Source organism: Chelonia mydas, chromosome 7 (genome assembly GCF_015237465.2).
Source record: "Chelonia mydas isolate rCheMyd1 chromosome 7, rCheMyd1.pri.v2, whole genome shotgun sequence".
Taxonomy (NCBI): Eukaryota; Metazoa; Chordata; order Testudines; family Cheloniidae; genus Chelonia; species Chelonia mydas.
In genome coordinates this window covers 40,126,161-40,154,056 of record NC_057853.1, presented here as the reverse complement: position 1 = coordinate 40,154,056, position 27,896 = coordinate 40,126,161, and the positions used below count along the sequence as shown (strand labels likewise).

General features: G+C 36.8%; 1 protein-coding gene across 3 annotated transcripts in view; it reads left to right on the top strand.

Annotated features, from left to right (window-relative positions):
- Positions 1–27,896, top strand: part of IARS1 (isoleucyl-tRNA synthetase 1) — a 180,292-nt gene that overhangs the window by 120,865 nt on the left and 31,531 nt on the right. For all 3 annotated transcript variants that reach the window (XM_037903463.2, XM_007055580.4, XM_037903462.2), the window contains 10 exons: positions 572–692; positions 5,020–5,111; positions 5,516–5,593; positions 6,088–6,209; positions 9,797–9,899; positions 10,108–10,191; positions 18,505–18,679; positions 19,643–19,755; positions 20,254–20,349; positions 22,283–22,459. In XM_037903463.2, the coding sequence (XP_037759391.1) occupies positions 572–692; positions 5,020–5,111; positions 5,516–5,593; positions 6,088–6,209; positions 9,797–9,899; positions 10,108–10,191; positions 18,505–18,679; positions 19,643–19,755; positions 20,254–20,349; positions 22,283–22,459 (1,161 nt within the window). The remainder of the gene's footprint in view (positions 1–571; positions 693–5,019; positions 5,112–5,515; positions 5,594–6,087; positions 6,210–9,796; positions 9,900–10,107; positions 10,192–18,504; positions 18,680–19,642; positions 19,756–20,253; positions 20,350–22,282; positions 22,460–27,896) is intronic.

The window sequence follows — 27,896 nt, the reverse complement described above, 5'->3', positions numbered from 1 at the left end:
GTGTAAAATGTGGAATTATTGAATTCCCTTGTGTACTGTACTACTATTTCTGTGTGTTAATAAATACAGAAAACTGGTCCCTTTTGTAGTTTACATTGTTGTGTAATGAAACAAGATCAGTGCAAATCAATTTATCTTGGCTTTTTCTGTTAATGTGTCTCAAGAACAAATATCTGTATCTGACAGCGAATACTCTTACTAACCAATGTAATGGAGAGCGTGGACAGGAGGCTCTTATCAATGAATAACAAATGGGCTTTTAAGAGGAAGGGTGCTCCAGTCATTAGGGCGCTTGTTTAGGACGTGGGAGACTTGGATTCAGTGCCCTGCTTCACCACAGACTGTGATCTTGGGCAAGATGCTTAGTCTCTGTGTCTCCGTTCCCCATCTGTAAAATGGGGTTAAAATGGCCGTGACCTAACTCACAGGGGTGTTTTGAGATAAACACATTAAAAGATTGTGAAACGCTTTGAGATCTACTGATGATGAGAGAGGTATTATTTTATAGGATTTAATGTGTTCAAGAGTTGACATGCTCTACTACTATTCATTTTTCCAATGATGTTTATAGGAAGATGGAAAGGAATTCCTGTACAATGAGAACACAATGAAGGAGAGCAACAACATCATGGATAAATGGATTCTTTCCTTCACGCAGTCACTCATTCAGTTCTTCAAGGCTGAAATGGCAGGTATGTGTATCTTTTGCTTTTTGTTTCAGTTCAGAAAAAGACTTCATTTGAATAATTTTCACTGACTGGTGACTAGGGATGGGCTTGCACAAAGGATGCATTTATCCAGGGATTTTCAGATTTCAGATCAGACTGCATGCAAGAAAGGGGCAAAAAAATCTTAAAACAGTAACACAGGGAAAGGTGCAGGTATAGAATATTAATTTAATTGATGTATATACCATTCTTGCTGTTATAAGAACTTAGTTCTGGCGACACAGTGGCCTTCAGCCTAGAGTAACTTCTCCCACAATGAAGTCTGTAAGATGACCATGGTTTTTGAAGTACTCACATTCATTTCACAGTGCTGTTGTCCTCACCCGTCATAACTCTGGGCTCAGTAATATAGGCTTATTGAGTTTACTTGGTGCGATAGAACCGTTCAGAGAATTAGGGCAATTAGCAAACCCTATTGCTTGTAACCTTTAAGCTGGACCTCAGGAAACTATTCTTGTTGCTTAATCCTTGTAATTGCTCTTTTAAAATCTAGCAGTAGCCTAAGTTCCCAGGTGTATTTTCTTCCTTCTGTTTTTAATAAAATTTACCTTTTTTTAAGAACAGAATTGGATTTTTGTGTCCTAAGAGGTTTGTGTACATGTTGTTTAATTAGCTGGTGGCAACAGCTGATTTACTTTGTTTTCTTTCTCGGCTCTTCCCTGTAGGCAGGGTGAAAGGGCTTGAGGGTTCCCTACAGGAAGGAATTCCCAAGTGCGCCTTCCTGAGCTCTCAAAGGGGTTCTGCACTTGGGTGGTGGCAGCATCTACCAATCCAAGGTCAGAGAAAAGCTGTAACCTTGGGAGTTTAATACAAGCCTGGAGTGGCCAGTATTAATTTTTAGAATCCTTGCTGGCCCCCACCTTCTGCACTCGAAGTGCCAGAGCAGGGAATTAGCCCTGACAAATCCTTTGAAACATACTCATTTGACTGTTTCTTTGTATCATTATTTAATTTAGTCTCCTGTACTCTTAACACATTGCTTTGGTGGAAGTGTCCCTTCCACAATTTCCCTGTTAAAGGCTTTCAACACACTATTTCCTTAATCCTCCTACAGGGAGTGCCTGTGGTTCTCTCCTTCATTGACCTTTTTAACAGGGAGCACTTTACAGTGCCTCTCCACGCTTTGACCAGTTAACAACCTAGAAGGAGGGCCAGTGACCAGTGGACTCCACACAATACCCATGATCTTCCAGAGGAGTTTGGGGGAGTTTGGGGGATAATCAAGGTTACCTCGTCTGAGCCTTTCAACCTACTAATGGGTTGAATTGTTTATTAGCTCCCTCTACCATTTACACAGAGACCTCTGGTTCATAAGTGGGTGCATTTAATATGTAGTAGTATGCATTTAATAGCTAGCTGAAACATTTTTGGTTGAAGCATAGTTAATAGAGTCTGTTACAAATGTACAATCAATGCATACTTAATTGTTTTACTGTTTAGTTGAACTTACTGGGCGTACAACTGCCCTGTAGTTCATGTTCCATTATTTTAATTTACTGTAGCTAGCAAGCAAGCAGTGAGTCAGTGGCTAAAAATAGGTTGGTTTTTAAAATCTGAAATGTGAATTTGCTGGTATTCAGATATAGCCTGGCAAGCCACAACAGTACGGCACTGTTGTTGACAGCAACATAAATGTCATGGACCAGCACTGATGCTTGTGTCTGATGACTTAAAAAAACTACAAAGCAAATAATAAAAAGAATTTACCCATCAAAGAGCACAATTTCAAATGCTGCTTCCATAGCTCAGCTCCTAATACCTAATCCCTATATTGTAGAAAGTAATATTTCATTGGGTTCTCTCTGTTTCTCCTACAAAACCACCCAGAGAATTGCTGAAGACTTTTCCAATCTGGTATAAGTAGATATTACAGAAAATAAGTAATTAGCATGAGCTTATTTGAAATACAGTAGAGAGAGAATTGGTTTTGTATTTATTTACTGGATTTTTTGAATTGTGTCACAATCTAAGCTCTTTCTTTAAGCATAGATTTTTTTTCTCCTTTCTATCTCTGCTCATTAGATGTGTAGAACTGGAAAAATGGACATGAATGTCCACTACTTGGGGAAAAAACAAACAAAAAAACAACCACCACCAAACAAACCCTAATTTGTTAGTTCTGTGGGGGAAGTTTAAACAGGACCTCTTTGCTAGAGCTGGCTTCCACTTATTAACATTAAATTGTAGCCACCAAAATAAAATGTTAGCAGGTAGACCTTAGCATCATTTATTTCTCCTATTCAGTCATAAGGTTTTAAAGCTGGCAATCTTGGGTCAAATTTTCATATTCTTTTTCATTTGAGCACTTAGTACTTCAGTGAATGAAATATTAAATATCCAGACTGACAGTTGATAAAGTCTTTTAAGGATGAAAGAAAAATTGAACTGGAAGTTGGAAATTTAGTAAGTAATTCTTCATGGTTTTAGTGAAGTGAAATTCCCTATCTGGAAACAGTGATTTTTACCATAGTGCATTTGGTGCTTGAATAGTGCCTGTGTGCAATATACAAGAGGATAAATTACAAATCAGTGTTTCTCACGGTGGTTAAACTTAAGAGACTGGCTTAGTGCAGTGGTGTCCAAACTTCTCCTGCCCCCCCCCATGGAATCTGTTGTGTCTCCCCTCCATTACTGCACAGCCAAGGCTTCCTCAGCAGAGGAGTTGAGCTGAAAGTAGAGCTGGGGACAGAACTGGGGATGGGGAAGGAGCTGGGGCTAGAGGCAGAGCTGGCCTTGGGGTGGAGAGAGAATGAGGGTAGAGCTGAGCTGGGGGTGGAGTGGGGCTGGAGCTGGGCTGGGGGCAGAGCACGGGGCAGAGTGGAGCTGGGGTCGGAGCAGGGCTGGGCAGCGCTCCCTCCCCGCCCCCTGTGGGGGCTGGCCTTGGCTCTGCTGTGCACCCCTTCACCCCCTGAATGTTTCTCTGTACCCCCTAGGGGAGTATGTCCCACAGTTTGGGAACCACTGACTTAGTGTCTTTCTTTTTTTCCCTTCTGTCAGCTCAAAGTATAATATCATGGCACAGGTTATAACTGGAGATTCTAGACTACTAAAGGTGAATGAAATGTAGTTTCAAAACAAACAAATATCTCACTGTAAAATACACAAGTATGTTGGCAAGCTTTTCTTGTTGTGCATCATAGTTACTTTTCAAGCAGCGTTAGTAGTGGGATCTCTATCAGAACATAAAACCCCATAAATAGTTTCTTTGTTTTACTTGACACATAACTCCAGAAAGTTTCCTTTTTAGGTTGAAATATCTAGTGCTCTGTCTTTTACAAGATTTTTCTAGCTTGCAAAATGCAGTTGTAAAAAGTGTGCTGTGGAACTCTCAAAGGAAAGGTGTATAATTCAATAGCTGTTTGATTAATAAAATAAATGGCAGAAGCAAAAGACCATGGTATTAATAGCAGTTCCTTATTTTTAACCAAGCTGCCTGCAAGTTAGTAACTTTTGTTTATAAGGACTAGTTTATCTAATCTTTCTAGAAAACAATTTTTTGTAAACTAAAAATGTTTGAGCATTTAAAGTCATGTTTCCCTCTGGTTGGACTTTGAAGTTTGTGAGAACCTCTTATTTGTGTTAACAGTTCTTCATGCATTTGAATTACACAGAACATAAGAAAATGGCTATGCCTAGCTTTTTATTTTGTTAATATTATTCATGAGATAAAATAAAATCTGTTTGCATGAATGACTTTACAGCTTTTAGTCTGCTCTATTATTTAGAAGAACTGTGAAAGAAACTGTTGTGGGGAAAAAACGTTAAATTCAAAAAACATTGCAATAGAAATTAAAATGGTTCCTGAATTGGGTAATTGCATCTCCATTCATGTTTCTCCCACAATTTTTGGTGAATTTAAGTATTCAGCAGTTTCTTTTAGCAGTATGTTCAAATTTAGTAATTGCCAAGCCATAATAGATCAATGGTCTATCTTGTCCACTATCCTCTTTCAATTTGCTTCAGATTAAGGCATAAAATGGCCATAATGCACCTCTGTGCAGTACCAGGCTATAGCAATTTATTTCTGACCTTCAGCTGGTGACATGCTTATGCCCTGAAGCGTGAGAATTGATTATGTTCGTAATTTTAATTTTATGATATAGTTTAAGTGCAGATTCTAGTAATACTAGTGTGTCTAATCAATTTTTTTAATCTTATGAAGGTATTTGCTTCTGTAAAGTCATGAGTGTTAAGTTGTCAAGGCTTTATATTACTGTGTGATTCTTTAAGGGAAGAATTTTGATGCAGAAGGCAAGTGTTTTGTACAGTAAGAAATTATTTTTCCTCTTAGCCTACAGACTATACACTGTAGTCCCTCGACTAGTTAAGTTTGTTGATGTACTGACCAACTGGTACGTCAGAATGAATCGCAGAAGGTTAAAGGTAGGTGCTATTTCTGTTGCTAACTTTTTACTGTAGATAGACCCAGTGTAGTTTAAATAGATTAATTAAACTAATAAAATCCTTATAGAACCTTTGTGTGTTATATAAAACTGTGTAGCTTTCAGCTGAATAGCTGAAATTGCAAATAAATATGATTTTCCCTTTTTACTCCATTTATGTTCTGGTCCCTTGTTTCTTCATAGGGCAAGTAAAAAAAAAAACTGTAGCCCATAATTTTTGTTTTGTTGGGTAGGATTGAACTGTAATTGTGGATCTTGGAAAGCTAGCATTTATTGGGTGAAGGAGTAAAATCATGTATTACAGTGTGAGAATGTAGTTCATAATTTAAAAAGTGTAGATGGTTTTTCTAATCCTTTTCCTTTCTCCATGGATACTTTGAATAGGGTGAAAATGGGAATGAGGACTGCATTATGGCGTTGGAAACCTTGTTCAGTGTTCTCTATGCTATGTGCAGACTCATGGTAAGGTTTTACACTCAACTCTAATTAATTAACGTATTCAACTTGATTCCCCAGCAAGCCTGGGTGCATGCTTCTAATTGTTACAGTTGCCCCTAGAAGTAACAGACCAGAAAACCAGTAAGAGACCAGACCTGAAAATGGGGGAAACTGCTACTGCATTTTATCATTGTATTGTATAGTATTGTGTTTTCTCTGGGTTAAACTCAAACGGAAGGTGAACAGCTGGCATCAATTTAATTTGTTCATCATGGCCTATTCCTTGAATTAGTGTTATACTTTGTAGTGTTAAAACGCAAAGTAAATATTCCATTTTTGCAGCGCTGTCTGCTGGACAGTATAATCCTGTAACATAAGGATTCCTGATTAACAGGAAAAAAGGAACACACAAAAAAATGTTGTGTTTTGATGATAATGAAGGTAATTGGTTGAAAATATAGAGGATACAATTCAGTAAGAGAATGCATTCATGAATAATAATATATAAAATATTGCAGGCACCTTATACTCCCTTTATCACTGAAATGATGTACCAGAATCTGAAGACCCTTATTGATCCGGCCTCAGTTCAGGAGAAGAACAGTGATAGCATTCACTATCTCATGCTTCCTCAAGTGAGGTAAGAAACAACCTCTGTTGATGACAGTGGGCAGGGTTCTCTTTCCTGTAGTTACAGAGAGAAGTTCTTCATACCTTATTCACATATTTAAACAAAGCAAAAATACCAGTCTTTGGCATTTACAAGCATACAAGGAACACATTTTTTGATACAAAGGATCCGTTTTGCACCCAGAAAATGATCTTGTAGTTGTGCTTATTGTTTTAAACACTTCTGTTTTCCTTAGGCAGGCAAAATATGTAACTGAAGTGTTTATGAAACTATTTTACTCCTGTACACCACTTTTCTTTAGGGAAGTGTTTCCCTTTAGTCTTTAACACACTTGCCATTGCTGAGGTGTGTTAACCTGACGGGACTGGCTGGGGCAGTATTGATAAGGTGCTGTGGCAGTATTGGGAGGAAAGGTGCAGAGTTAGCACTCTTTCTAGATCCAGTCTCTCTCCTTCAGCAAAAAAGCTGGCTACCGACTTAGATTTCTCTGCATGCTGAGAAGCAGTAGGGGTATACAGCTTGCTGGGGCTAAAGAAGAGTGGTCACAGAGCTATAATGTTGCCCATTTCTCATCAGCATGAAGTATCTTTTTCAAGGTGGATGCTTAATTGGAGGCTGCAATGCCTGCCTTCTCCAAAAGACTCCCCAAGGATCGTAAAACTGTGCCAGAGCCTTTTCATGGCTGAATATGTCTGGCCATATTTGACATCAGAGTTTAAAACTTACCTAGGTTTTTCTTTTCATGCATATTGTGCCTTTTGGTGTCTCTGACCAAGCAAGAGAGCTACTAGTTGTGTTCCTTCTGATGGCTATACAGTATACACTAATTGTGGAAAGTAATGTTACAAGAAATCTACTGAGATTCATTTAGCAATGCTGCTGATTTTATGTATTCTAGAAGTGTACTCTTCTATGACACAGAATGTGAAACTGATACGTTGTCACCATGCCCTTGAATTGGTGGTGTATATGCATTAATAGAAGGAAATTCAGTTATTCATGGCAACTTAATTTGTGTAACGTATTGGGTCGCATGTGCATTCCTGTTCCCGTCTACTAATCAAATCAAAGATAGATGTTATTTTAAAACTAAATTACACTTGAGGTTTTATAGTGGCTAAAAATCTGGCAGTCATTTTTCTTCGTTGGTGCCTTTTTTGTCTTAGTGTTATTTTTAAATTAAGCTTTGATTGTGATAGTTAATCTGTAATGAGCTTGCTTTTCCAAGGACAGTAGCACAGATCGCAACAGAGACATCTTTTTTTTGTAGCAGTTGTAGGCAATGGTGCTGTGTGGCGTGTACTTTCACAGCAGCATGATAGGTTTATACAAAAAAAAGCTATATGGCAAACATTATGGTTGTCAGATTAAATTGACTGTGTCATTTTCAGGGTTGGACATAAATTTGTATCTGGCTTTTAAAACTGCATGTGCGTAAGAGAATGAATTGGTTCTATGACACTTAAGCAATGTATTGATACATACAACTAATGGTAATAGCCCTGAGTTCTTGGGAGTCCACAAAAATGTGATTTCATTTTCCCTTTAAGTACTATTCAGATTAGTGATTTAGGGAAATTCTGACAACCTTCAAGACAGCCACCAAGATGTCCAACCCTCTTGACCTGCCTTGACTCCCAGAATTCTCAGCTCCAGCTGTGGCTCTTATTTCCTGTTCTTCGTTTAATTGCACAGTCTCCTGATAGATTGCTTGTTGCAGACTTTTATATACCCTGGAAATCCAATAAGTTAATACTTTTTATAAAAACAGTTGAATATGAGTTGCTGTAATAGATCTGTACTTCAATTACAGTCAAATAAACAATAGATCTGTAAACTTTCAACCTGAAATATTAGGATTTTTTTTAGCAATGATTTATGTTTCAGGCCCTTTGTTTTCAGTTTTTACTGTTTTTTTTTTTTTTTTTTAAACCAAAAAGTTCCTGGGTTTTATACTATTTAGTTTTTAACTTTTTTTCTACCTGAATTTTGGATCACGCAATAAATGAAAATACTGATGACGAGAAGAAAATCCAGGACATTACTATAAGTAGATACATTTATTTTAATAATAAATTAGTCTAATTGTAAATGTGAGGCTGTTCAAGTAAGGCAGAGTAGTGGAACGAACAAATACACACGCATGTGCACATATGTATGTACTGTTAATGTGCAGTTCATGAAATAAACCACAGCATTAAACTGCTTTTACTTTTAGTACTCTTACTTTTCTCTATTTGTTGCTTTTTTCTGTCCTCCCTTCACCCAATATTTACCCAGAAAACTGCTCAGTTAGTTTTTTTGCCCCAATTGTCACCTATTTTACGTTGATAAATTCCTGGGAAATTTTCAAACAAAGTAATAACTGAGAATGAAGGACCTTACTTATGCTGTATGCTAACTGGATTCTTCTCTGTCCAAAGTAACAGGTAAAATCAGAAACATTCTTTTTGTGGTACTTCATTTAGTTTTATAATAAACCACAAATCTATGAAAAATATTCTCACAATGCAGTTTCACAATAATGCTTTAAAATCTTAGTGGAAAGTAATATTTCTTACTATGAACATTTATGAAAAACAAGAAAACTTTACATTGCAATAATGTACACGTTTGTTTTTTTTTAAGTCCTTCCCTGGGAAATTGACTTGAAGAAGCACAGAAACTTAGAAATGACCAATAACATTAATCCAAATATTCCTGGTACCACAGATTAGGCATAAGTCTTAAATCTTGCTCCATGGAGTCTTCTCCCTTCTGATAAACCTTCCAGACCACTCTGTTTTACACCAAGAATGTTTCCAGTTAAAGTGATATAATTAGCAGCTTCACATCCACAGTATACTTTTCCTTTGTTCACAGCTTTTCTGACACAAATCAATACCAAAATAGTAATGACTCTGTGCTTTGCTTGAAAATGTATGTAGTTTTGAAGGAGCTGCCTGAATTACAGTTACATTCAAACAATCAACAAAGAACAAGAACTGGCATCACTTATAGAACTGGTGATTGCTTTTACATTTGAAACAAGCTTTGACTCTGTGCTTAACCTGAAAAACAAGCTGTCTGGAAACAGAGGTGTGGGGGGGAGCTTGTTATCAAGCCACAGAGAAAAGCAAAAGATTTGAAATACATAAGCTTTCTGGAAAATACAGGTCTGAATTCTGGGAATATGCACATGGCCCATCATTCTTTTATAACCCACACTTTCAAGATAAAAAATTATGGAGATCCCACCAATTCACTGTGTGTGGGTATTTCAATAGCAATGTAATTAATTCATTTGTTATGTATTTTTGGATATTCCATTATACCATAAATATAAATTCTGCTTTTCATTGGATACTTGTAAAATGAATAGTGTACATAATTATTTCATATCAGTCCGTCATGTGAAAGGTATTAATGACAGCTAATAAAAATAATTCTTAAAAAATAAAAGAAACCCACACACAAAATTGCTTCTTAGCATTACCAGTATATGTATATGACCAAATCTGTTGTGGGAAATTTTTGACAGGTGTGACTATGGGTTAAAGGCCCACTTAAATAAATCTAAAGAGATGTAAACATTAAATTGTTTCTTCCTAATCTAGGGATGATCTGATTGACAAAAAAATTGAAAATGCCGTTTCCTGGATGCAATCTGTTATTGAGCTTGGCCGGGTAATTCGAGACAGAAAAACCATTCCAGTAAAGGTTAGAAGCTCTTAATATCTCTTACATCAATATTCCATGAACGTATAGCAGCTCTATAACTTTCGGAGAAGTGGGGAGTAAGTGACTAAATCTGTGCTAGCAAACAGAATTAAACAGAAAGAAATTTAGTTTAAAATGACCAAAATAATACTTTCTGTAGCCCTTTATTTCCTCTCTCAGACTGAACCTCTATTGATTTTTGTTTCAGTATCCACTAAAAGAAGTAGTGGTTATCCATCAGGACCAGGAGGCTCTGGAAAACATCAGGTCTCTGGAGAAGTATATACTTGAGGTAAGAACATAATCAACAGAGGAGATTATTGGAGTTTTACTGTGCAAGTCAGTTTCAAAGGAGCACTTCTGTATCATTCCTATTGGCTAAGTTAATACCTCATTTAACTGAATTTCAGTAAGTTACATATACTGCTCTTTTGGGCCACATTCCATATTTGCTCAATATGCAAATGTGAGCTATATAAATGGGAGCTGTAGGCAAAGGGTGGATTATGACCCTAAATCTACAGACTACATTTATGAGAAATGCTTCATCTCTGGAAGTGTCTGACCACACAGCATTACTTTGGTAATATACAAGTCATTCAGAGAACTTTAGAAATATACTTTTCCATGACCATTGTGGGGCAGAAATGTAGTTTGAATGAAAATGAGGCATGCTAAATCACCCAGAATTGCCAAAGTATATTATAGCGAAATCTTGGAGGTGAAATTGTAGGGGTAATCATTATTAATCAATAAATAATTCAAGGATATTAAAATGCAATGACTAGAGTATATGCTGAAGGGTTAAGGAAGTATGCAGATCCATAGCTTAGTTAGATGGAAAGTTCTGTGAAAAGTAAGAGCAGAAAACAATTGAGTATGTTCCAAAAGTTCTCAAAGCTTAACCTGTTTTTCCAAAGCTTATAGAAAATAAAATGTCAAGATTTTATGGTCTATATAATTTCTGGCAATTATCTTGAGCATCCCCTGTGATATGCCTTTGTAGTACTCTCTCTTTAATGCGGGTCCATTAGAGAAAATGCACTCTGCCCTACTTTAATACTTTACAAGAATAAAAACCCTGCCATTCAAAATAAATTAACCTTTTTGGTATTTGACATATTTGAGTTGACTGTCAAATTGTCTGGGCATCCTGTTTTCAGGCAATCATCTAAAAATTAGTAGTTTCAAGATGTTCTTGAAGCTTTTAATCTCTGTACCAAATTCAAGAAATTGGGGTGGGGAAACAAACTTATTTCTTTTTATCTTTAAATGCTGGTTGTGGAGCTGTTGTTCATTGTCTCTTGAATTCAATTAAATGCTATTACAAACAGCTCATTTCAAAGTGTGTATTCTTTCACTTCAAAGATGATGACCTGCAGTAGAAAAATCAAGTGTGTGGGTAGAAGGGGAGGAAGGTAACATTTGGTAAGGAAGACTGTTTTTCAGGCGGAGTGGTGTATTTGAGCTGTTTTACAGAGTTTAAGAGAGACACTATTTTTTTTGGAATTGAGGTTTAGGGGTACTTTGAACTCTTACCGAGGTAGATAACATGAGTATAAAGGATGACTTGGAGAGTGCCAGGTGTTTGTCACAGTTCTAAAGTTCCTCCTCTGCCTTGGTGGGTCCTGCCATTATTGGCGGATTTGCTCGCCTCAGAGGTTCACGGCATCCCTCAGTTTGGCCACTTTCGTGGCACAAATCTGCCGTTCGCTCAGTTAGCCTCATCACTGGCCAGTATGGGGAAAAGGAAGAAGAACAATCCCTGCAGTCTCGGCTGATCCACCTAGTGGATCGGGGAACAGGCCAGAGACCTTCCCCTCTGGTGGAACCCACAATCCAGGTCAACTCCTCTGGTATCAAGTAGGGAGTTGAGGGGATGGAGGGATGGGGGGAACCTGGGCCTGCCCTCTACTCTGGGTTCCAGTCCAGGGCCCTGTGGATTGCAGCTGTCTACAGTGGCTCCTGTAACAGCTGCATGACAGCTACAACTCCTGGGCTACTTCCCCATGGCCTCCTCCCAACACCTTCTTTATTCTCACCACAGGATCTTCCTCCTGATGTCTGATAATGCTTGTACTTCTCAGTCTTCCAATAGTACAGCTTCTTGCGCCTCTTGCTCCCAGCTCCTCGCACCCACACCACAAACTGAAGTGAGCTCCTTTTTAAAACCCATGTGCCCTGATTAGCCTGCCTTAATTGATTCTAGCAGCTTCTTGATTGGCTGTAGGTGTTCTAATCAGCCTGTCTGCCTTAATTGTTTCCAGAAAGTTCCTGATTGTTCTGGAACCTTCCCTGTTACCTTACCCAGGGAAGAGGGACCTACTTAACCTGGGGCTAATATTTTAAGAAGCACATGCACCAATAAATGAGATTAGTGTGTTTTTAAAAAAAAAATAAAAAAAAATCAATCACTCTCCTGTAGCCATCTGGCCTGACCCTGTCACAGAATTAATTAAGCAATATACAGTTGAATTGTTTAGTTTGATGATTTAGGTGGATCGTCACGTGAAGTCCATAGGAAAATACGTGCAATGGTGAAAATCTGCTGATTAGTGTTATAAAATAAATATCCAAATTAAAGCACAAAAATTGCACAGGGTCTTCCCTGAGCATGTAAATCCTCCATAGGGAACTGTAATTGCACATAAACATTGAATGTACTGTAGTAGTTCCTTCATCCAGTCATCCTTTGCACGAACTTGATTGTTTTGTTGTAATATAACTTCATTTTGTGCATCATCTTGGTAATATGCACTAAAGAAACACAGATTAAAAATGTACTTGAAAAAATCTTGTTGTTTTTATCAAATAACAAGAGAGAGAGTTCCAGATGGGAAAAGATTTTAAGAACTAATTTAATTTTTCTTTGCTGTTTAGTACTTGTTTCTCTTAGATTAGGCAATAGAAATGGACTAATCAATTTCACTTTCAGGTTCATATCCACTAGCAGAATTCTGCCAAGTTGCTCTACAAGCACTGCTCTCATTAGAATTTTTTTAGTTATAAAATAGAAAATAAAATTATAGAAACACTTCTACCAGTGCTTGGTTTGGTACACTCTAGGCCAATTTTGACCTTTTTAAATATGAAAATATAAATTCTTCCGCTTAGCATTGCACAGTCTGGTTAGGTGTACTGAGAGTGATTAACTTTTTCTAGCACCATCAGGCACTGGCTGATACCAAACTGGATGCCAGAGGACTGGTAAAGTATCTTAACTAGGAATCTTCTATTTCCTTCACAGCCGTACAAAGACAGCCTCCCATTCTGGCTCTTGGAGAGGCAGTATATGTTGAATAGCCACCCCATGTTTGATAATATCTTCTCTCCAATACTTGGCAGTTGGAGGTTGAGTGGTCCAGTGGTATGAGCACTGGGCTGGGAACCAGCAACTCCTGACTTCTAATGCTGGTTTTATTAGCACTGACCCTCTTGTCTTCAGCAAGTCATTTAGCCTCTCTGCCTCAGTTTCTTCCTCTGTAAAACTAGGAGTAATACTCAAGCCACAAGGGAGTTATGAGGGTTGTGGTAAAGCGCTAAAAGTATTGGTTTATTTAAATGTGTATAATGTAGTATTAACTTTCATTGGTTTTCAGGAACACAGACAGATGTGTAAAGGTAAGGCTGGGTTGACCTCTCAAATTAAACATCAGAAAGTTTGTAATAAATGGTTTTAAGGAGGAATGATTAAAGTTCCGCACCCATGACAAAAATAAGGGGCATCTTTTTTTCTCACAAACATCAGGCAACAAACTCAATACAATATTTCTTAGTGTATTAATTTGCCCCTATGTTAGAGTTGTGCTGTGTAAATCTTAGTCTTTCAGGTTGATACCAAAACCCAATATTTGTTTTGCTACTTATTGAAAGTTTTCAAGTTAGTTACTGGAAAGGAGAGCACAGAGCTAGAGATATCCAGGAACTCAGCCAGTTATGGTATGCTCTGTTTTGATTATACTTCTCAGCTTTGTTTTTCATCAAACTTGATTATGTAATCAGAGTATTTATGACTTTTATTTTTTATTTGTTAGCATTAATGCCAGAAGTGATTTTTGGTAATTTTGATAAAGTGGGATTTCTCTTGTGGTTTACCTCTGTGATGTCACTTATAGTGTAAGCTTTTAGTATAACTCCTGACAAAAGAAATTGAGAAGTGCAGGAGATGTCAATTTTTGTAAAACCTCATTTACCAGAACAATTTTCTGCAGAGAGCTCTATTTTAAATTGACTTGCTTTGTGAACTGCCATCTTTGATTCTTTATTATGAAAATAAAGCAATTATTTTAAACAAATGAAACTTAAGACTAATGGTAGAGCTGTCTAGGCAATGAAATAGATGCCTTGCCAAAAATGGTTTAAGTGCTAGTGCAGAAAGGACCAAGATCAAGCTCACAAGAGAAACAAGTCTTAAGAAAGCTTTTAGTAACAGTGCCAAAAATAGGTTTGTCTTGTCAGCACTAGCAATTAAGCCATTTCCAGCACTGGTTTGTGGGACCTATTGCAAATCCGTTTCAGTGAAGGATCAGTGTCCTAACAAGGTTTTACACAGTTTTGAAATCCATCAGATAGCCCTACATAGTGTATGAACAGAGATGTTAAGGTCTATGTATCAAAGTTATTTATAGCTTTATACCCCAAAAAAGAAATGTGCAGCTCTTAAGCCTACATATTAAAATGGAACATAATCTATTCCATATGGGTCATATCCAGGATTTCCCATGGTTCCATATTAATTGTAATGCCACAGCATAATGCATGATGGAGCATTAGATTGGCAGAGGAGTTGGCTAGCTAAAACTGAGATGGATATTATGGTCTTATTTTTTTTTTCTTCCAATGCAATATGCTGAATACTCATCTTACTTTAGTTATTGGGAGAATTCAGTCCACATTTAATCAGTACGCAACTTACTACAAGTATCGTAGAAGTGTAGGTTTGGAAGGGACTTCAAAGTCCTCAAGTCCAACCTCCTGCCCTGGGGTAGGACCAAGTAAACTTAAATATCCCTGACAGGTGTTTGTCCAACCTGTTCTTAAAAACCTCAATGATGGGGATTCCACAAATTCCCTTGAAAGCCTATTTCAGAACTTAACTACCCTTACAGTTGGAAAGATTTTCCTAATATCTAATCTAAATCTCCCTTCCTAAAGATTAAGCCCATTACTCTTTGTTCTACTTCCAATCGACAACAATGGCTATTAGCCAGGATGGATGGGGATGGTGTGCCTAGCCTCTGTTTGCCAGAAGCTGGGAATGGACGAAGGGATGGATCACTTGATGATTACCTGTTCTGTTCATTTCCTCTGAAGTACCTGGCATTGGCCACTGTCAGATGACAGGATAGATGGACTTTTGGTCTGACCCAGTATGGCCATTCGTATGTCGTCCTCGAGTTCTCGAATATAATTGCTAACAGTTCTGAGATTGCTTCAGCTAGTTCCTTAAGTACCCCAGGATGAATTTCATCAGGCTTTAGAGTTGTGAGCAAGTTTGTCACAGAGGTAATGTAATTGGTGTTAGATAGGATGTCGGTTGTATTACATGAGGAAATCCTAGTGGTTAATTCCTGATGCAGAATTTATCAGATTAAATATGCTTAACAAAACATAAATTACATAAATAGTTATCACAATAAAAAAAACCAAATTCAGTTTCTATAGGTGCATTTACAGCTTTTGCCACATGGAGGAAGAAGTAAAGTGCTTTATAAATACTCTAGCAGCAGACATCCACCCTTTCAAAAAAATATGTTCATGTTCTGCTAGCTCTAGCTATAATTCTGTTATTGTAAGATGTCTGCAGAGCTACCACCTGAAATGACAGCACATAGTCGCTAATCCATAAATTTAAAGGGCAAGACTGAAAATAAAGTCCATTATGGATGGATACTATCCAATAAAGATTTCATGTCTGCAAAGTCCATAGCCATTTTCTTCTGTGTCAGATCATGCTGCCGAAATCTATTGTTTCAGACAGACTGATGCTTCGCTTCAAGAACCTTCTGATTTCATTTCATGACATTTTTGTGGTGTATGAAAACTGCAGATTCTGCCCTATCCGTGAAAAATAAGGTTTTAACACAGCAACTTCTATTTTTAAAAGTTGGCTTTTCAGGAGATAATTTAACTTTTTAAATGTCACAAAGGATTAAACATTTAGGAGGACAAGAATTATATTACATAACTTACCTTGAGTCAGTTTATGAAACAAATACATTCTTGAAATTATTATTATTATTATTTATTGTTGCATTGATTAAAAACATAAATGAAGGTCATGATTAATCCAGGATGAAAGGACCTATGCCATGCTCACTATTGGATTCTGGAGAGAAATGCTGGGTCTAAGCATTCACAACAAAGATAATGTGAATAAAATCACTTAAATACATAGTGATCTCCTAATATCTCAAAGGATGGTGCCAAATTAGAGTGCTGAGAGAATTTTTAATGAAATGCAATGGGAAAGTTTAATTGCATTCATGATATACTATTTTCCTGGTAAATTAAATATTTTAGTTAATTTAATATTTATTCATTTATTTTGGTGTAAGTTACTTAAATTTACTTTTAACTAATACATTTTTGAAAACTAAAGCTTTTACTTTGTGTACTGTAGATTGTTAAAATATTGAGATGCAAGTATTTAAAATACTTGTAGTACAGATACACATTGTAACATGTTACACAGTGTATAGGTATCTTTTTGTGTAGCTGTACAGATATAAATACAAATTCATGCACACAGTATAATGCCTTAATTTTATATTGAGAAAATTAAGGATGTCCTAGTGGCAAAGTCAAATAAACCAACTGTTTTTTCTAATCAAAACAATATGTTAAGACTAATACACAATTAAACCTCTGCTATCCTGCTACTTGATTGCACAAGTAACTCTGCTTAAATAATTCTACTAGTATTATCACTAACACTATATGCAGAAAACTAGTTTTTATTCTGATTATTCTTGAACATTGTTTGGCAGGTATGTCTAGTTTTCATATTCACCTTGTTAAAACTCAGGCCAGAGATGTTCTGTAAACTTGAGCTATCTTATTTGTTATGTCTGTCGTTTGTCACTTTCCATATGGATTTGTGTCTAACAGCACAGAGTTAAAACTTAATTACCTCTGAAACATTTAATTCCAGTTCAATTTTCTTTCCTAAGCAAGTTTGTTAAATGGGACAGTGTGTTAAGTGAGTGTTCTTCTGAGCTGTTCTCTTCAACAGGACTTTCTTAGAGATGAGTCAGTGGTGTAGATAGAATATTTAGCCATCATAACCCCAATCTAACTATATCAGCTGTTGGTCCTTTCATACTGACATGAGTGGTGTTTTCATCCAGTTTCCACAACTTATACAAAATAGATTGCTTATTAAATGCATTAGGTGATTCTATCGCAACTTGCCTGAACTCTGCTAACCTGTCAGGTACTAAAAGCAAAACGTGTAGGTTATTCAAAAAGCTCAAATATCGGTGGTCTTGGTAAGTGCATAGAATTTTACAACCAACAATGTCAATAAAAGAGTTAATGGACAGAAGTTGCAAAGCATTGTTATAAACAAAAAATGATAGAAGATAGAGCAAGATTCTGCCTTAAGCTCCAATTTTAGATATGAAATTGTGTGTCTTGAGTGTGACATTCTTCAATTTTACAAAGTAGACAGAATAAACACAGGCTTTCTATAAGACTCAGAGCACTTTTAGTGTAGTTTAAATCTAGATACAGTGCTTTCCTCTTTAGAAGGAAATTCCTCAAACCTACAGAAATTACAAGTGGTGCATGTTGTGATCTCTGCTTTTCAATAGAGTTGAATGTAGAGTACAAAAGTCTACAATGGTTCTTGAAAATCTGCATCACTTCAGGCCAATATATGTAACAAGGGTAAAAGTTCTGAGGCAACTTTTAGTTTAATTAAATAATGAGGAAAGCATCTGTAGTTCTGCATCATCAGAATTTACTGGCAGCATTCCAGAACCACAGGCCATTAATTTAACTTGTTCAAAATGCATCCACGTACAATGAGAATGTAGGAAAACCAGAAAAGGAAAGAGGCAAAATGAGATACTCATACTTAGGCTGATGTTTGGTCCACTGAAGAACTAAAACTTGTAGTAGTCTGTTGGCTACAAATATACTGAAGCCAACATCTTAACACTATCCTGAAAATGTTATGCATCCTTTTGAGCCAATGCCTGGCAATATAACTTATTGGACACACAAAGATCCTTCAGTCACATCTTTTCATGTAGTAGAAAAGCATCAGAGAAGGCGAGTCTGATTTGAGGTTAGAGCTGCACAGAATCTTTAGACTGCAGTGAAATCTTTACCCAATAGGCCAAATGGACTGCAACTGTAATACAGGAGTGGGATCTGCACCTAAAGAATAATCTGCATGTCATTGTTTTGCTTATACATTGTCACACTGATACAGCAGTTTAATCCTTTTATTTATAAGGACATCTAGATAGAAAACTCTTCACGTGCATGCTATAATCTTCCACCCACCCTTTTTCCCTATTTTTCTAAGTATAGTTTTAATTTTGTCATAGTTGTTATTTTGCTTATATGTTTATTTTCTTTTTGCAAATTTATGCAGGAACTTAACGTACGTCAGGTGACATTGTCTACTGATAAAGATAAGTACGGAATCCGTCTAAGAGCAGAACCGGATCATATGGTGCTCGGGAAGCGTCTGAAAGGTGCCTTTAAAGCTGTTATGACTGCCATCAAGGAGCTGAAGAGTGAGCAGCTGGAAGAATTCCAAATGTCAGGTGCATAGTAGGACTCTATGCATTGATCAGCAGTTCATGGTCATGATGTGGACCTTGGAAAGAAGAGCCAAAGGATTTCAGACCTCTCAGACTCAAGCCATTGCTTTTAGTTTAAATTTATAATAATCAGTTTAACACATTTTTTGTAAAAAAAATAAACACAAATACATTGTTAGATCAAAATGCAAGAGATTTTTAAGGCCCAACCCCCAGCTAACATTCCAGGCAAACTAGGGAACTTTCCAAGTGAATAAAGGGAAGCTGTGAATTGATACCTTGAACCTACTTGTCTAGAGTAGAAACAAATGGCTTTATGTGCTTAATTTACACATTGCTTGTATGTACTATGGTGAAAAGTATTTTGTAGAACAGAGGAAACTGATAGATTCTTGTATGGAGCACAAGAACTGGATTGTTCCATGATTCTTAAATTCATATATGAAGTAAACATCTAGCTGAAACTTTTTTTAAATATTTGTTTAATAGTTTCAGGTGGGTGAGATTTTTCCAAACATCTTTACTCTGTCTTGTATGTTTAACTTTTATTCAGCTGTAATAATAGACAGCTATTGATTCCCAATGGTCTGCACCAGTGGTGGTGATTGAGCTTAAATTCTGCTGCTTGTAATGACTTTACTTGGGAAAGTCTAAATTTGGAGTAGTTTTAGTGTTCCTGACAATTGCTTAGCAATGTTGGACAGCAGTGCTTGACTTCAAATAACATAGCTCAGGATTCCTATCAATTTTGTTGCTTATAATCAGAAGTACCAGTATTAACATGTTCTGGATACTGTCTTCTTGTTGAAAGCAATGTCACAATTGATGTACTTCTTGTATTTGAAATTAGATATTAATATATACTTAGTTCAAGAGTTAACTGCAGGATGCTCACTGACATGACTAAGAGAGAAAGGCTTTGTTCTGTAATAAGCTAGTGTAATAATTGTCTTATTATTTATATAGGTACCATTGTTGTGGAAGGGCATGAATTACATGAGGAGGATCTCCGTCTCATGTACACCTTTGACCAGGTCATGGGAGGATCTGCCCAGTATGAGGCACATTCTGATGCTCAGGTATTGTAGTAATTATTTCTCTGCTTTAAGCAAAGTGTTTCCCTAGAAAGTAAGCATTTAAATATTTAAATGAAGTAATTGTCACACAGTGAGTGATTGCACTAGCCTTTCACTTCAGGATACTTAGTTTCAAATCATATTTAGTACACAACTAGAAATGAGCGCTATTGTCTTAACCTAGTTCTTACTGGACATTCATCTATGTCAGTGGAAATGCCAGTACTTAGGATAGTATAATGGGTAGCTCACTCTCCTCCAGCGGTATTAACTGTTCATTTGTAACAGGAGTAACAGCAGTAAAGGCTGATCTTCGTCACTAAAGAAACTGTGACTTTGAATCCATATGTGGAGCTGATCTGTTGAATATGAACACACCTTATTAAGTCTGTCTCCTCACCATAACCACCCTTAAGTGAACAGCTTTATAAAAATGTAACAGTGCATGTTAATGCAATAACTGGTGTATTTTATTAATGGTTCTGCTGTACATTCTTTCAGGTTTTAGTTCTCCTAGATGTCACCCCAGATCAGTCAATGGTTGACGAAGGAGTTGCTCGCGAAGTGATTAATCGCATCCAAAAACTTCGCAAGAAGGTTAGTAAGTGATGGAATGGGATTTCATTTTGAAAAATCAGTTTTGTTTTATTATACCAAGGGTGTTAAAGTTTCCAAATTGATTTAAAGTGCAGCCCCAAGTACTTTAATCTTGCATGGTTAGCTGTAGAAATGTTTGCAGCCTACTGGTCAAGACATAAGTGGAAATAAGCTTTGTTGATCACTCCTTCTTGGTCTCATAGCAGCTAGCAGTCTAACCAGGCCCCATATTGCTTGCATGTCTACATCATTTATAGTGGAGACACATCTTCTAGAAGTGGCGCTTATGCCAGATCTTCTGATTTCTTTCCCCAGCCCACTAGCATCAATTAAGTCTTATCTGGGTTGAGCCTCAGCCAGCTAACCCGCATCCATGCCCCAGTTTCTACCAGACAGTGAGTGTAAGATCTGTGCCCCAGTTTGTGTGAGTTAGACTGCATCAGCTGGGTCAGTGACAGAGAGATGAGCAGGCTGCAATCATCATTCTTGAAGACACCACAACTTGTATGTCTTCATTCACACAAGCAAATGTGTATTTTACCAAAATGTGTGAGGGAATGTCTGGCAATATTGTGTTGACAGAAATATTTTGCCTATTTATTTCTCTCTTCCTAGTTGCATGAAACAAAGTTTTTGGCCTATTTTCCCAAACCACAGCCCTGTCTACGTTAAGGCAATTTGAACCAGTATAACTATGTTAATACAGTTAGCCTGGTGCCATGCCCCTAAGGTATATGCACTGTCTGCGCTCAGTGGAAACTCCACTTTGCACCAGTGTACATTAGGCATATGCATCAGTGTGACTACCCCTGGGTTCAGATTTTCTTAATGTGGATGGTACTGTATAGTACTGTATAGCCCATGCAAGAAAATATAATGGCTACAAAATCCACAAGTAAAAACTAATGACTCCACAGCCATTGTGGCCAGATAGTACACATGTCTGCCCTTACTCCCATTTGGAGTCTTGCCGGAGTGAGATTTTGTTGTTCATGGGATAGGTTCTGGGGAATCAATCTGTCTGATATGTTTAGAGGTAATTCTTTAGAGAGCATCTGTGAAAATTGACACACTGATGTCAATGATAGTACGTAATACAAATAGGAAAGAATACAGGCAAGAAAATTACCCTTTAACAGAAGCTATGGCAAAAGTTACGTTTACTATCAGAATGATTTAGGGTCATAAATTCATCCCATCTGGTCACTAAACCCCATATGTTTTTTGATCTCTATTCATTAATAACTGTCATTGCTAAAAAACATCCTACAACTTGCATTGCTTCATTCCTGTTCCTTTTGTTAAAGTCTGATTGTTTTTCCTAATGAATTATTTAGAAACATCCTAAGCTTTCAAAATACATATTGCAGTACAATGTAGCAAGAGCGGTACTGTTTAGAGGCTTGGGGAGTTTGAGTCCCTACCCCAATAAATTGTAACTCATAATTCATATGAGGTCCTGGTCTGAAACACTGATGTGCATCTAGCACTATGTGTGCAGGTTAATGCCATATGTTTTCAGATATCTGTATGTAAATTTCAGTGCTTGATTGTAACAGCTGCAGAACCACTCAGAGAGTTTAACTTGTTAAAAGCTTTGGTCTGAGACCAACATGTTGTTTTAATTCTATCTGAATTATTTAGCATCATGAAGAAATGAATATTTATAAACTAGTTAGTTTGATTCAGAAACATACAGTGTTTATTTGTATTCATTCAGTTGACTGGAAGAATACTTTCTGCTTCTGTCAAAAGTATAGCCTTGTTTTCAGTTTTCAGGAAAAACTTTTAATTCCATATTAACAGAAATATGACTGATATTTTTCTAAAATACTTTTTTAAAAAAGTTTTAACTTACATGTTTCTTACAGAATTTTGTATATGTACAGATAAACTTGCTGTCATTGAACTGTAATTCTGGATTTTCTTTCAGCGCAATCTAGTTCCTACGGATGAGATTACTGTATATTACAGATCACATCCTGAAGGTGACTACCTGGATTCTGTTATTAAGGAGCATACAGATTTCATTTTTGCAACAATAAAGGCTGCCCTGAAGCCATACCCTGTGCCTACTTCAAGGGAAGTGCTTATTCAAGAGAAAACCCAAGTAAGAATGCTACATTAAACTACATGCTTGAAAGGATTTTTCGTTCAGATTAAACTGAATGATACATTGGACTACAGATGATGGCCTAAATGTTGACATTACATGTTCGTTTTATCAGATGGCTGTAACCTTTTCAGACCTGCAGATTGCCATAGCTAGCATTTTAAGTACAAAATGTCAAGGGGCTCTGCTTGGGTGTTCGGTATCTTAGAAAATCAGGCCACTTAGGGTATATCTACACTGCTGTAAAACATCTGTGGGCTGGCTATGTTAGCTGACTTGGGCTGTGGGGCTATAAAATTGCAGTGCAGATGTTCGGGCTCAGGCTCCAGAGCTATGAATAAAAACTGGGTAGTAATGATTTCTTCAGGCCTTATAGAGGATCTTATGCAACAGTATTCTACTTTAACTGAAGTTACCCAAACAGTTCAGTTTAAACAAAACACTGGATTAGTTTTGATTTAAAAAAAAAAAAAGTTTATTCAACTAGAGAGAGAGAGTTTAAGGGAGTACAAGTATAAGACATTAAAGTCAGAAATGATTGCAAGAGAAATAAAAGAAAAAACGCTTTCTGGAAGTTAAAATTTAACAAGCTAGACTTTGTTCAAGGAAAAATCCTCATGACAGGTTCCCAGCAGCACTGTGTGACCAAAATCTCAGACAGGAACTCCCCCAAAGTTAAAGGGTTGGTTCCTTTGTCTTCTTAAATGAGAGAGCGAGAGCAAGCTTGGGATGTTTTTACCCCTTGCTTTTATAGTCCAGTCACCCTTTGAAATGCATTTTCCTGAGATTTACCTATGAAGTTCCTTCCTGCTGTGAGGACAGAGATATGGAGTCTCATGAAAGAGGTTCCATGTTGTTGCTTACTAAAATGCAGATTGATCTGTTCCTGGCCCCCTTTGTTGCCAAAGAATGGCCACTTGACAAGTGATTGTTAATCAACTTTGACACCTGGTAGAGGCATCAGCTTGTCCTTTGTCTTTGAGAAACCAGTTACCCCTTCTCCAGACTTGTCTGGTAAACACATTATGGTCATAATTTCAGCTTATGCTCATAACTCTTAATGCACATTTTGTACACACATTACACAAAAATACTGATGAGCTATGTGTTAGTTTTTAAATGATACCTCACAAAGTGTATTTTGGACAAAAAATATTATAATAGAGTGTGAATACAGGGGTGCTTTTGGTCACAAATACACTTTTAAAGGGCTGTATTTTGCCCTTGCATGTATGATAAAGATGATATTGCATTAAAATCAAGTCTAATTTTTATTAAGATCCTCTATAAGGCTTGAAGAAACCATTTTAACCCAGTTCTTAATGATAGTTTTGGAGTTTAGCCTTTCATGATAATACAGAGCAGGCATTTGGAATCTTTTGCTAGGTGGCTTACACTTTTCAGCATCAAAATTGAGCTGCTTCCTTTCCTTCAGTAGATATTTGGCCTACTTGGACCACACCTTGTCTTGAGCATGCCTTTATCTCCCTATTCTGCTCAGAATGTGCTTGTATGTCACATTAAACAAGAGCGACAAGCCCACATGATGGAAGAGTCTAGGCATAAAATAACTTACTGATTTGATCTGCAGAATGATGTATGCCCTGGGAATATCTGAAAACGAAGAGGTAGATATCCGTGAGTCATTTCTGACCCTGTACTGATACAGAAGGACATATTTGTTTTTCTTATGAATGAACTTGTAATGTCAGAAGAGTTTTTCAAGCAAAGGCTTCTCTTGTCTTTGTTCAACACTGTTAGTCATCTCTTGACAAAGGCATTGGGAAATATTTGACTGAAAATTAGAGAACATGCTGATGTAAGAGTAGGTGAGACCACAGTAAAAGCCTGAGAACTGGCAAGTTTGTCATATTCCGGGTAGATATTTGCTTGTTTGTGATGAATATGGAGCTAGATGCTGCTTGACTGGACTTTTGACCTTAGAAAGTTGATGCCAAATCTGAGAGCAAACACCGGGGAATGTAGGACAGCTGGAAAAAGTGAATTTAGTGTGAATGAAATTATATTCTTAATAGACTATGCGCAAATGGTGTGTGAAAATGGAATAAATGAGGCACATTATTCTAAAATGCTTTCCATGAGATCTGATTTTCAAGGCCTCATGGAAAGTCCATCTATTTGCTCAGGCTTTTGCCGGAGGGTATAATTGTGGGGCACATTTGTGTTTGTGGCATAACTGTGATGTTGAGTACTGTATTTAGCTTAATACTGGTCAACTTATTTTGTTTTTAGACTTCTGTGAATGTGCGAATATGAAAAACCAGAGAAACTTACCTACCCATCTAAAGAGGAAAAGATGTATCGTAGAATAGCTAAGGATGAGCACAAGAGTAATTTTTAGTTTTCTCCATCTATGTGATGTTGAGAGCTGATCCTGGCAGAAAGTGCTGGTTTCTTTGTAGATGTGCTGTGTTGAACATGTGCTACAGATAGCAGAAAGAACAGTCAGCTATTTTTGAAATTAGCAGCTAGTTATTTACAGAGCACACGTGAGATGGTTATGTTGGGTAGGGCTCGTCATGTGAAGATGATGAAAAGAGATCAGACTACAAATATTAAAGAATTTTAGCAGAGATAAAATTTTCTGTGGGAAAAATTGAGTAACTATTGTAAATGGTGAATGGGCCAATGGAAGCACACAACAAAATCTTGATCTTTGTTAAACTGAGTTTTGATAGCTGTTGTTGACTTAAAATCTACAGGCATGGTAGGTCACTCATAAACATTGGCAAAGAATTGATGCAAGTTTCAGATTGATACACTTGAAAAAGCTATTTCATAGTAAACATTTTAAAAAATGCAAACGTTTTAATAAAAGGAAATATCAGAGAGGTAAACAGACAATCTTTAACAAATGAAGCACAATGAAGTTAATCTGTGTTTGGTTTCCTTAGATGTATGGCTGTTCTACATATTTAAGTTGTTAATCTGTGTTTGGTTACCATTTAAATTAGGGCTGTAAAGTGATTTAAAAAATTAATTGCGCAATCTTTTTAAGCGCGTGATCAATCTTTTTAAGCACATGATTAAACAACAATAGAATACCATTTATTTAAATATTTTTGGATGTTTTCTACATTTTCAAATATATTGATTTCAATTACAATGCAGAATACAAAGTACACAGTGCTCACTTTATATTTATTTTTTATTACAAATATTTTCACTGTAAAAAACAAAAGAAATAGTATTTTTCAATTCACCTAATACAAGTGCTGTAGTGCAATCTCTTTATCATGAAAGTTGAACTTACAAATGTAGAATTATGTACAAAAACCCCTGGTATTGAAAAATAAAACAATGTAAAACTTTAGAGCCTACAAGTCCACTCAGTCCTACTTCTTGTTCAGACAAACAAGTTTGTTTACCTTTGCAGAAGATAATACTGCCTGCTTCTTGTTTACAATGTCACCTGAAAGTGAGAACAGGCGTTTACATGGCACTTTTCTAGCTGGCGTCCCAAGATATTTACATGCCAGATGTGCTAAAGATTCACATGTCCCTTGATGCTTCAGCCACCTTTCCAGAGGACATGTATCCATGCTGATGATGGGTTCTGCTCGATAACAATCCAAAGCAGTGTGGACCAACGCATGTTCATTTTCATTATCTGAGTCCGATGCCACCATCAGAGGGTTGATTTTTTTTATTTTATTTTTTTGGTGGTTCAGCTTCTGCAGTTTCTGCATCAGAGTGTTCCTCTTTTAAGTCTTCTGAAAGCATGCTCCAAACCTCATCCCTCTCAGATTTAGGAAGGCACTTCACAACGCCTGTTCTCACTTTCAGGTGACGTAATTAAGAATGGGCAGCATTATCTCCCACAAATGTAAACAAACTTGTTTCTCTTAGCGACTGGCTGAACAAGAAGTAGGACTTTTAACATAGTACAGTACCATATTAGCTTTTTTTTTTTTTACATCTGCTGCTGCCTGATTGCATACTTCTAGTTCCAAGTTTGCTGTGTGGTTGACCAATCAGTTCATAACTCTGGTGTTCGTAACTCTTAAGTGCTACTGTGTTCGCATTTTGCTCTAGATGTTGGTCATCTTAACTGTCAAATATCAATAACTACTTTTAAAAAAAAAAAAGTTGAAACCCTTTCATTGTAGAATGTGACCTTAAGGTGCATGGTGGTTATGGATGCATGTTTTGTTTTGATTTCACATTTTAAAATTTACTGTATATTAGAAAATGTTATGTCAAAGTCTTCACGATTTTTTGGGAGTACAACTCGTAATTTTTGAAAATGAACTAAAAAAATCATGAGACTTTTATTAAAGTACTGAATGTTGGCTTCTTTTTATGTTGGTTTTTCAGTTTTTGAGCCTTTAGGATTTGTGTTTTCGAGGTCTTCTCATTGACCACAAGGGCTAGAAACTTGAAGGTGGTTTTTTTTGGTTTTTTTTTTTTGTTTTAAAATGAATGTTGAAATTTGTGCATACTCAAATGAGGCTCAGACCTCCAGCTTTTAAGAGAAACACCAAGTAACATAAGACTGGTGATAGTATCAAGCGAATTGGCAACAATGGGCCGCAAGCAGTTGCTGTATTTTACATTGAGCAGAAAAATTCCGCTTCTAACTAAATGTAATGATTTTCTTCACACGAGGAGCAGGCCCACTGACATAGTTCTGTGTATGGAATTCTCACTATAGTCTCTGGAAGATTTTAACAGGGTGGGGTGGAGAAGTAGTTTAATTTCACTTAATTTTTTTTGAAAACCATGCTGCTCAACACTGAAAATTAAATAATCTCATGTAAATTCCAATGAAAGCTAATTGCAAAGGGAATTCAGGAATTGGTAACACTCCAATGCTTTCTCCTTAGTTTAGATTTTGAACTCCAATCACAATAATGATTTTATTTAGAGAAAAAAATATATGGCTCTGACTCCAATCTAGTCCCCATTAACGTTTGTGAAGTTTCCTGCTTCTAGAGTACATGGTGGTAAGGAGAGGTTGGAGACCTTTTATAAAGTAAAGAGACGTTGTTAGCTGTGTCCTAAACAAAAAATGTACCTTGGCATTTGTTGTGTGTTAAAGCTTTTACTGTAGATATGCACAACTGTGAAAGGTGAAAATACCTTCCTTTTCACAAGTTACTGCTCTGTGTGTGCGTGTGTGTGTGCGTGTGTGTGTGTGTGTGTGGAAATTCTGTTATACAAACTGCTACCTACCACAACCTGTATTCAGCAATATTTTCAAATGTAGTTTTGTGCACAAAATATGACCCCTAATTTATACCTATAGATATTTTTGTGCATACAGCAGTTAAATGAATAACTGCAGAGGTGTTAGCAAATCGGGTCCAATATGAATTTGAAACTATTTTATACATAAAAAGAAAAGGAGGACTTGTGGCACCTTAGAGGCTAACAAATTTATTTGAGCATAAGCTTTCGTGAGCTACAGCTC